The 10,930-nt window shown below is 47.8% G+C and overlaps 1 protein-coding gene across 1 annotated transcript in view; it reads left to right on the top strand.

The window, feature by feature from the left end:
* Ctnnd2 (catenin delta 2) overlaps window positions 1–10,930 on the top strand; it is a 927,345-nt gene that overhangs the window by 811,674 nt on the left and 104,741 nt on the right. Inside the window, exons 18-19 of the mRNA XM_004625202.3 lie at window positions 850–924; window positions 1,950–2,100. Coding sequence (XP_004625259.2) covers window positions 850–924; window positions 1,950–2,100 — 226 coding nt within the window. The remainder of the gene's footprint in view (window positions 1–849; window positions 925–1,949; window positions 2,101–10,930) is intronic.

The following is a 10,930-nucleotide window of genomic DNA, read 5'->3' as shown; positions in this document are numbered from 1 at the left end:
TATATTTGAAGAAAAGGGATCCAGGATCCAGGTGACTCGCTTGGCTCAGTTATTTAACATCTTAGTGCCCCAGTTCTCTTAATAAAGCAAGACTATCTACTGCATGCTGTTTGGAGCGTTAGAAGGGACCACAAAAGCCAGCCAGCGGCGTGAGGGTGGAAGGAAGCGGTGCTGGGCTGGAGCCATCTCGAAGGCTCGCGTTCGCCTGCCTCGGGTTGCCGGGACGTTCCGGTGCCCGCCTGGAGGGCCACCCTGTGCGTGCCTGGAAGGCCAGGCGCTCGCCCCAGTGCCACAGTGAACCGGCAGAATGCCCACGGAGGCCCCACACATTGCTTCCCAAGCCCTTCCTTCTGCTGAGTTCCTTGCCCACTTTTAGAGAAATGCCCAAGCACGAGGGACCTGAGGACGCTCAGGCTCCCCGTCTGGTGTGCGTGGGCCGAGACCCAGGAGGACCCCCGTCGTAGGCGCAGCGGAGGCGTCCAGAGGAAGTCGCTTCTGACACGTGGGCCGAATGCGGTGGGCAGTGGGCCCGCGGAGCCGAGAGCAAGCACTTCCCTCCCTGGGGAGGAGTGGCAGACCCAAATCTCCATAAGCAGCTTTCACACCTGCTGTGTCCCTGTGTCCAGACACGTTTGCCCCTGGAGAGTGAGGCTGTGAAGAAGTCCCCCGCAACCAAAGGTGCCCCCAGCGTTCTGTCTGCTTGCTGCCCACAGTGGACTTCCTGAGCTTGACATGCAGAAAGGAGAGAACTGTGCATTACTGGGTGATGGTTATGAGAAACTGTGAATGTGACGTCTGACGTAGGATGGGATGAAGTTGTTTGTTTTTTTAATCTCATATTTCGTGCAGGGCTGGGCTGAGGATGTGGCAGGCATGGCGTATGCCCTACGTTCACTGCCAGAGGGGGCTCCCTGCCTGCCACAGGTGAGAGCCAGCTCTGGGGAGCCTGCCCCTGCGGGGGAGGGGGGCGGAGAGGGCTGGTGGGGCGGGGGGAAGGCTGGTTCCCAGCAGGACGCTCCCTCGAATCCAAGACCTGTTCTGTGAATGGGATTCGCTCAGACTGAAAATGCAATTGCAGCTGATTAAGCCCTTCTCATTTGGCAATTTTTCTAGTTCGCACTCTTCTCTTGGACGCTGTAGAAGAGGCCACAGCGTACGTGCTCATGTTTGAAAAACGGACCTGCCCACATTTTGTTAAACGCGTCTGCTCTGAATGCCTTATCTTCCTGACGCTGCCTATACATTTCAGTGTGAGCCAGTAGCTGTGTGTTATCGGGGCGACAGCCACCAGACCCAAAGCAAATTCGGGGTCTTATTTCATAAGTAAGACACTGAGCAATGGCCCTTGGACACAACACATTTTGATCTCAGTGGGCTTGGGGGGGAATGACTTTGCAATTTTCTCGTGTGAGTCGCATTGTCATATTTACTTCCCCTTGCCCCGGCCTTTTTCTGTTGTTTTTCTCTCCCTTCTTCAGCAGAGGGCTTATTCCTTTGCAATTTGGCAAATGATTGCTCCAAATTCATAGCTTTAAAAAAAAAATCACCTATATCCAGCCCATTCCGTTCCTGATTTTGGTGTGTTTGCTTTCTTACTGCTTGTGACACTGATGGGCAACCTTCCCTGTCCCAAACTTTGCTGTCTTGACACCTCTAATCTGCCCTCCCCACAAGTGGCGTTCAAACTCAAGTACTAAAATCTCGGTCTCAAGAGAAATGAAGTGTGATCCGTTGATCAAACCTGAAATCTTTGTCACATGTTGAAGGCAAAAACCAAACTTAAAATGTGTGGATGCATGTGTAACACGTTCAGCCTGTTGTATAACCAGGTCTTGATAACTCAGCTTTCTGGCTCCTGTAGACAGCCGTCTGGAAGCCCCACCAGAAGCGCTCGCTGGAAAGGCTGTCCACTCTGCTCCTGATGCCCTTTGCCTTCCCTCTTTTGGCAGTGGTCAGTATATATCAGAGCTGCTGTCCGGAAGGAGAAAGGCCTGCCCATCCTTGTGGAATTGCTCCGAATAGACAACGACCGTGTGGTGTGCGCAGTAGCCACGGCACTCCGGAACATGGCCCTGGATGTCAGAAATAAGGAACTCATTGGTATGTTTTCCGACTTACAGAATCCTCACTTTTTTATTTTAAAAAGAATAAAAAGTAAAGAACAATAAAAATAATGATGGATTTCACAACAAGATGATAGGAAATTAGCAATGGTTATTATGTTGTGTATTGTTGTCTCCAAAGTAGTGGCTCTGATTGCCAGATAGAGGCATACAAAGTCGGTCTTTGCTTGGCAGTGGAAACGTGGTCTTGCTGGACCTGTGTGGCGGACTTCAGATGTACAGCATGAAGATGCAAAGGCGCCGCAATTGTTAGAAGTCAGTTGTCTTGCTTTGAATCCAAGGCACTGGCTGATCTTTTTGAATTTTGAGGAAGATGCAATTTGTTGACATTTTTAATCCTTGCAGATTAAAAAAGTGACCACAACACTCAGCACTTAATCCTGTCTTCTCAGTCTTCTGAATCTCTGGCAAGCTTCTTGCTTCCCATGTGGTAAACTGAGGCATTCTCATGGGATGTACACTCTCAGGTTATTTTGCCTGAGAACACACTGGCGTCTTACCTGCTTTGCTTTGTTTTTCCTGTCTCCTCATGACATGCTGAGGACCTTTTACTAATGAGGCATTAAGGTGCTAATACGTATGCATCCAACAAATATTTCCCCATAGCCCACCTCAGGCCAAGCCTGTGCTAGACCCGGATTTCCATCAGTGAGTGAAACAGACAGAGAGCCTGCTCCTGGTGGAATTCTTAAGCAAAAGAGAAATGGGAGATTAGCAAGCAAACCAACCCGATGGTGCATTAGAAAGGTTCTGCAGGGAGAAAATGAACCTGATGAGGGAGGCTGCCATTGCTTTTCATTAAATGAAATTAGTATAATGCAAAATGAGCCATTCTATAGTATGCAACGCTGGTGCAATGTGCACCAGTGTTCCCAGGGTACCTGTATGCTCCCAGGGTCGCATGGCCACTGCTGCTACCTAGTTTCCAAACAGAGAAGGAAACCGCAGGCCCGGGCTGCAGCCCCTTGCTGTCCTGCTCCTCCCAGCCCCCAGGGCCTCCAAGCTGCTGTCCTTCCATCAGTGTCCCAGGGTGTCCCCCAGACCAGTTTTCTATAGCTTCCCCCTTATGTTTTCTGGAAGCTTTACTTTCAGGTCTCGTGCTTCAGTATTGAGTCCATTTTGAGTCGTCTCTTCTGTATGGTGTGAGATATGGATCCATTGCCTCGGGGTGTGGGTATCCCATTGAAGGTTGTGATTTTAAGTGAGAGCTCAAGAGAGCTGGGCCAACCTGGAGGTGGGTTGGGCAGGGAGCCTGGCCAAGCAGATGTTTAAGGGAAGAGAAACTCATGCTGAAGAAACTATGCTGGTGGCTCTTAGCAGCGAGAGATGGGAGCAAGCCAGTGAGCTCCAGGCATTGGTGAGCCTTGTGTACCTAGAAAAGTAAGTACTGGGAGGCCAGAGAGGCATTCTGTGCTTCTCTCTGCAGGGAGAACAATGCTCAGGCTAAGGCTGATGGGTGTGTGGAGAAAGAGGAACACAAGGGATCTCCTGGGATTGGATCATTGTCCCTGTGGGCAGGCATCTGGTACTGAGGAGAGGCCCACAGCCAACCGGGGTCCATCAGTGGGGTCCTGGGGGCTGAGAAGCTGGGCCCACTGCCTTGGCCAGGTGGGAGCTTCTCCGTTCCCTCCAGGAAACTCAGAGAAAGAGGTTGAAAGGTACAAAGAGGCCAGAGGCCCTTCCTGAGCAGGCGGAAGCCCCGTACGATGCACTAAGGCCTTCAGGATCCAGGATCCAGATATTTTTTCTCTTGTCATTTCCCAAAACTCACCGGATCCTCCAATAAAAACCAGAGTATTTGCAGGATTTCAGCCATGTGCTTATTCTTAAATCTTTGTTTAAGAAACATTTTCTCATTATGCTTTTAGGAAATAGATTTAGTTTGATATTTATACTTACTTTGTGTTTAATTAAAATTTTCCTGGATCTTTTTTTATATACTGAAACTACACCATTAGCTAAATGAAAGATAAAGTCCCCTTTCCACAGGCACGTTTCTTTTCTTACACAGTTGTTTCAGACAGGATAGTGTGTGTACTTCCAAAATAATTCTACCTCTTCGTAACGTGGAGGGAAGAAATCAATAGCTAATCAGTCTACTGCCTAGATACTAACTACTAGGCATCGTGTGTTTATGTGTTTTATTTCTTTTGGTGGATTAAAATATAACAAAATAGTGAAGTATTGATTGGTTTCCTAGCTCATAGGCATCTCTTCTTTCTCAAAATCCAGTTAGCTAGTACTCTGTATGAGGAAAAAAACATTCAGAGCCCTGTAGAGCCCATGTTAAATTAGGCTTTTACTACCAAATGTCACCGGACAGGAAACGGAGCCAGTAACTTAGAAACAGAAGGAAAAATATCTAAGTAACTGCCTTTCCAGAGACAGTAACTTTTTTCTTGAATGGAGAGAGCAGAATTTATTAAAAAAAATACTCCCTATTTAAAAGAAAAAGAAATGTGACTTTTGCTAATTCTTCTATTTTGAACGTTATATCAAAGTAGTGACCTTCACAGGAAAGCATTATGTAAAACTTTAGACATTAACAAGAAGCTGAAATGACTTTAAAAACAATAAGAAAAGAGACCAAATGTGGGCATCTTGCCATGGACTCCGACCGGGAGCCCTGGTGGCCTCATATGGTCACACGGCTTTGAAGACCGTCCGTATGCTGATACCTCGCACAAGCGGGGAGCGGCTGCCAGGTGTCATGCCCAACTGCCAGTCGACTCGGCCGCTTCATTCCAGTGAGCATCGCGCACACAACAGCACCGCCACTGGGCTCCTCCCAGGCCTGGTCCTTCCCATCTGCCCCAGGACAGCGGATGGCCAGCTGTCCTTTCTAGGGCCCAGGACAAGCACCTTGCACTCTTCTTTGGCACATATTCAGCCCGCTTTTATAGCTTCTCCATCAACAAATCTAGTCTCTTTTCGAGAGTTTCCCAGGACACTGACACTTGGTATGTCTTTGTGACTTTCTTCCTGGGCCAGAACTGCTGCCGACTCACACCGGGGTTGTTGTCATGGCCTCCTGCCTAGCCCTCCCAGGCCCCCTTCACCCTCTGCAGTCCACGCACACAGCAGCAGCCACAATGGCCCTGCCACAGCATGTGTCAGAAAACAGCCTTTCTACACACCACATGCTCCTTGCCTCAGTGTAAGACTAAGACTTTGCAAGGCACATGCAGATCTCAGACCAGCTCCCGGCCACCTTCCCGTCCTCACCTGCCATGCCTCTGGCCATCAGTACTTCTGCTGTGGACACTGGCTTACTGTGCTTCCTACATCACACCAAATGAGATCTCACCTCAGGGCCTCAGCACTTGCTGCTCCCTCTGGTGGAAATCCTCCTCCTTGGACACCAGCTCATCCTTCATCCCACTAAGGTCTTTAACCAAGAGCAGAAGGATTGGATGCTAAATTAACAGGCTATGGCTGCTTCTTATCTGACTTTTATCCACAGAACTAATTATCTTCTAACATAGGCAGTCTGCCCTGGATGGCTCCGCTGATGATTTTCAGTAGCCATATGTATTCCATGGAAACCACCTTGAATTCTGGAGTTCATTCTTTCCCCAGGATGGTGACAAGCAATCTGACCCTCTTGATGCTGGGCAGTGGCCAAGAATGGTAGTTTCCTTCCATCCACACAGTCATGGGGGAGGGGACCCATATTCTTGAGTGTGCTGTGATGCTCTCCTGTGATGTTTGGTAGACAGGGAGTATTCAATGCAATTTTTTATTTATAATCTTTTAGATTTACTGGGGCTGGGGAGATAGCTCGAAAGTCTAAGTGCTTTCTTGGCAAGCCCAAGGACCTGGGTTTGATCCCCAGTACTGCATGCTGTGCCAACCATAGAATTTCAGGCACACCCTGCAGGCCACCAAAACTGGGTGGGGTGGTGCACGTTTGTAATCCCAGAACAGGGAGGTTGAGACAAAAGGATCACTATGAGTCTGAGCTACGTAGTGAAACCCTGTACAAAATAAATAAATAAAAATAAGTTTACTATGGTTTATTGGCCCACAACCCCATGATATGTCTAGGTGCACCTGTATATATCATAATAATTTCTGGCATTTTTCTCAGCCTCCTCACCCCAGTGGAGTGTAAGCCCACTGAGGCCGGAAGCTTGATTTTGTTTATTAGTCTACCTCATGCTCTTGGAGTTCTGTGTGACCCATAGTTGGCTCTGGATTAATGTTTGCTGAATTAACAACTAACTAGGTTCTTCTTGTCCATTCATCATCTTCAAACAAACATCAAATCATCAAAACTCTAAGAAATTAAATTTAAAAATTTGCTGAAGAAAAGAGCTTTATGTCAATAAACAATGAAAAAACTAGTTCATCTTTCTCATTAAATTCACAAGATAAATGCAAATGCTCAGAATTTCAGGAAGCGTACAGTCATTCCATCATCGATTCTGGAGTTTCCACGTAAATAACAAATTTCTCTAGGTTGTTCTTTTAGTTAAGGAAAGCGTGAGTGGGCGTCCGCAGTTGCAGTGAAGAAATGGTTCGCCTTTCTTGGACTGCATTGCACAGAAAACCCCAAAGCAGCCCCTGCCCCGTAGCCCCTGCCCTATTCACTGGCGCGGCACTAGCAGGAGCGCGGCGTGCTCTGCTCTTTCCCTCTCGTTGTTCCCGTGCTTATGCACATGTCCCTGTGACCTGGCAATAAACATGCTATGTACAGCGCTTAGTGTTCTGCTTAATGACGCAGCACAACGACCAAGGTGAATGCACAGCCGTACATTTCTCTGAAAACTTCAAAAGTGTTAATTACCTTCCTGACTAGGAATGAGTTTAAAAAATAATGGTGACAATTAACTACAGTGAAAAAGGCCAACAGTATTGTGCCGCGTCCAGATTAGCAAACTGCCACCTGTTTCAGCACTTGGACAGTTCCTAATAAAGGTGACAGGCATTTATTTTACCCAGAACCACATTTTCTGCTCAGAAACACAAGGCAAAAAATTCAATGCTATAAGAACCCTAACTACTTCCCACTTGGTCAAACCCCAGCTCAGAGAAGCCCTTGCCGAGGACAGCCACCCTTTCAGCACCCGGGGGTGGGGGCGGGGGGGGGGGAAGCAGCGCCTACTGAGGAGACAGTCTCCCCTTTATTGCCACTGTGTGACTGCATCCTGCGTTGCCTTCTAGTTTCAGCATGCATGCATTCCATCGTTCCCCACTGCAATAATCATGGAGGAATCTGGTTAGGACTCTGGTTGTTTCTTTTTATGTCCTATAGCACCTAAAGCCTTGCTAGGCTCATAACCAACACTGAGGAGCTATGTGCGGGAAGTTAACTGGTGGATGAATAATGCAGGTTATCTATTTGGAAAAACAGGTCTAGAGGAGGCTTGGCGAGTCCCCAGTGGAGAGAGGAAGGGGCTGAGGGACTGTCTTTGTCCACTTGTTTCCATGGTGTTCAGAAACAGGAAAAAAAAAATGCTCCACTTAGATGCTCCCTGAAGCCCAGGACACTAAAGAAACACACGCTGCTTCTGCTGCTGCTGTTTTGGAAGAGAGTTCAGACCGTGCGAGAAGTAGCTGCATTTTCTGTGTGTGACTTGATTTCTGCCCGAAGCTGGCACTGGCCAGGTTGCCACAGCTCAGTGGGGAGCGTTGGCAGCGTGCGGAGCAGCCCCTCCGCCTGCCTGGGTGGTGGCCGCTTGCCATACCTGCGGGCACGGGAGCCAGCGCTGCGAAGCTGTGAGCACCCCCCCACTCACTTGTGTGCCTCCCTGGGTGCGGGGGGCAGCACAGACACTCCATGAGGTCTCCCTTCCTGCTTGCCAGGGCCTGGCATCTCACTGTCCTGGGCTGTGCCAGCCTCCTTCCTCACCTTTGTACCAGTGGCATGGTCTACTCGCCGCCTCTGTAAATCTTTAGGGATGGCTTTCACGGGACTGCCATGCAGTCCGCATTAAATAAGTCTTCCTTTGCATCTGGCTAACCTCCTTTTCACTTGCTCACCTGGCTGAGCTTCTTTCTGTCCACTCTTTCAGCCTCAGAGGGGCACAAGACAGAGCCTGACATCTCCTAGGGTCAGGATGAAGCCATGTGCTGCCACATGGACCTGGAAAGATGAAATAGAAAGGAATTCAGTCTCATTCGTGCCCAGAAGTAGGCATCTCAAGCATGCCTTTCCACGCTAATGAAATCATGAACAAAGTAAGGGGAGCTCCTGGGCTCAGAGTTCATTACTTTTTAAGCAGGAAATTTATTGCTATTCCTTTTTCCCTTTGGAGCTCTCACATGGGCCTTTTCATTCTTCTGTTTGGGGGGCAGTGGAAGCTCAGGCCTTCTTAGCTGCCTATCCCTGCCCCATCCTGTGTTAAATATTCAGGTAAAAAATGTATCTGTCTGTTGTAAAAGTTGTTTATGAACAAAGGTTGCTGGCATAACATAAAATGCCCTGCTTTTACCTGTAAATAAAGCATGAATAAGAAAAGAGGCAATGCTGGGCAGAGAATGCTTGTCACCTCTTTCCGCATACCGGACCTCACGCCGGCAAGAGTCTCTCCTCTTCAGCGCTCAGGTGGAGGCGGGAAAAGCACTGAGCACACGTCTTCATCATCCCTTACTGCTGCACAGCTTTGATTTCTTCTCATTTACTCATGCTGCAGTTGAATTTCTGAGTGTTTAGCTGTGCAGTTCCAGCCCTGGTGATACTTTGAAATGTATTAAACATGAGGGCATGCCCCTTAGGGAATACACAGATGCCTGCAGCAGTGTCCCACCTCCGTGAAGTCACTCTGACTGCTAGTGAGGAGGTTTTTGCTTGAGGTGTGTCTGAACTCCACAGCCTGGCAATGAAAGTCGATCTCAGCGTCATCTTCTCTGTGTTTGGAATACCATTCTTCATGCCTAGGATCTCCTGGAAAGATGGGAAAAGAGAAGGCTCTAAAATCTTGGGGACTTCTACCAGTCACAAGAAAAAATTTGTGCTTCATTACTTTCAAATCTTATGCTGATTGCTTGCATATGGCACAATTCCCTGGGGTACAGGCACTCCACCTTGGGAGAAGACCTCCCGAAGGTCGCACATCATAGGACACCAGGGGCACTTCTTTCCTATGCTCTTGACCCTAGTCAGTGTGGCTTTTTATTCCTGGGCCAGTGTGAGCTTCACTTCATTAAGAAGTATGAGAAAATTTTGGAAACATCCTTCCTGCTTTTTGAAACAGGCCCTTCAGTCCAGGACAGATGTTGTTTTAATTAAAACACTGTAATTTCAGTTAGTGTTTTAAGAGGAAATCTGATTGATTTCCAGACAAGGTAATTTGTCAGAGTACTCTCCCTAGCTTGTTTTAATAACTTGACTTAAGCAGCCAAATTCCAGCAGAAGCAGAACTCTGTATTTTAGCCAAAACTTTGTATCTTCAGATTAGGAGGCTATGTTAGATTCCTCATCTCCTGACCTCAAGGACCTAATCTCCTGAATGTTTCCCCCCTTCCAGCTAATTCTTGGGTTCTTTGCTAATTAATTCTGGATACCTACAGGGGGGCTTCTGTGACTGGCTCTGGCAGATAAAAATTCCTTGGAAGGGGAGTTGTAAATAAATCAAAAAGCCAACAACTATTGTTTTACACAAGACTTTAATGATTCATGCCTTGGAAATACTCCATGTGAGGAAAAGGGAAAATTGAAAATTTTCCAGTTGATTCAAATTCAGGACCTTACTTAAATTAGGCTTCAAAAGATATAGAGAGGACTGGCGAGGTAGTGCAGCAGACTAAGCACCTGCTTTGGCAAGTGCGGGGAACAGGGTTTGATCCCTGGTCCTGAATGCCGTGCCAGCCCCCCCCCCCAGGCTCATTGAGACTGGGTGTAGTAGGTACGCCTGCAATCCCAGCGCTGGGGACGCTGAAAACAAGAGGATCACCGTGAGTCTGAGCTGCATAGTGAGACCTGTACCAGATACATAAAATGAAAAAAAGAGAAGATAGATAGATAGATAGATAGATAGATAGATAGATAGATAGATAGACAGACAGACAGATAGGTAGATGACAAGTAGATAAGAGAGACATCTCCAACTTTATTTTGGCTAGTTCAGTATTTATTCTATTCCTGGCCAAACAATCTCAGCAAAAAGCTTTAGAGAAGATGATGTATGGAAAATGAAATGGCTCTCATTAAATACCCCGATCAAATCTTGAAACTCTAAATATAGAAAAGAGGATTTTAACAGGATGATGTTTTTGCAGGATAATGTTTTTTAATTGGATCCCCTTCAGAGTGTGGCTTGCCATCTCCTTCCCTTGCTTAAAAAATTTTTTTAAGGTCTTCATCATGTGGGAAGAAATGCTTACTTTTTCTAATACCAAAAATAATAGATCAGCAGAGAGTCTGAAAATCTAAGTATGAATCCTCCTTCAGTCATACTGGCTTGCGTTGGGTTATGCTTATTGTGGGGGTTCTGGAGCAGTGATGAAGAGAGGACAGTGCAGCTGAGGTAAGCACGTGGCTGAGAGGAAAGCTGGGGCCCGAGTCCTACTCCAGAAGGGCAGCGGCACTTCCCTGGGGGACACAGATGCCATGCGGAGGAGGAAGCCGGCGTGGCAGCAGGCAAACAGCTGAGCAGCGGCCTGCAGGAAGGGCACAGCAGGCTCCAGGGGAACAGCCAGGGGCCCAGGCAGGAATTCCAAGTCTGCAGAGGCAGCCCAGCAGGGGGCTGGGTCCCATGGGCCAGGTGAGACGCTGGTCTGTAAAATGGCCCAAGCAGCAAACCCAGTATGTCAAGAAGAACAATTTTGTTCTGTCCTTCGTGCCAGGCAGGGGTGAACAGGAC

The sequence above is a fragment of the Octodon degus genome, unplaced genomic scaffold (genome assembly GCF_000260255.1).
Source record: "Octodon degus isolate 3935 unplaced genomic scaffold, OctDeg1.0 scaffold00008, whole genome shotgun sequence".
NCBI lineage: Eukaryota > Metazoa > Chordata > Mammalia > Rodentia > Octodontidae > Octodon > Octodon degus.
The sequence above is the reverse complement of the archived record's forward strand: the minus strand, read 5'-3'. Positions and strand labels throughout refer to the sequence as shown.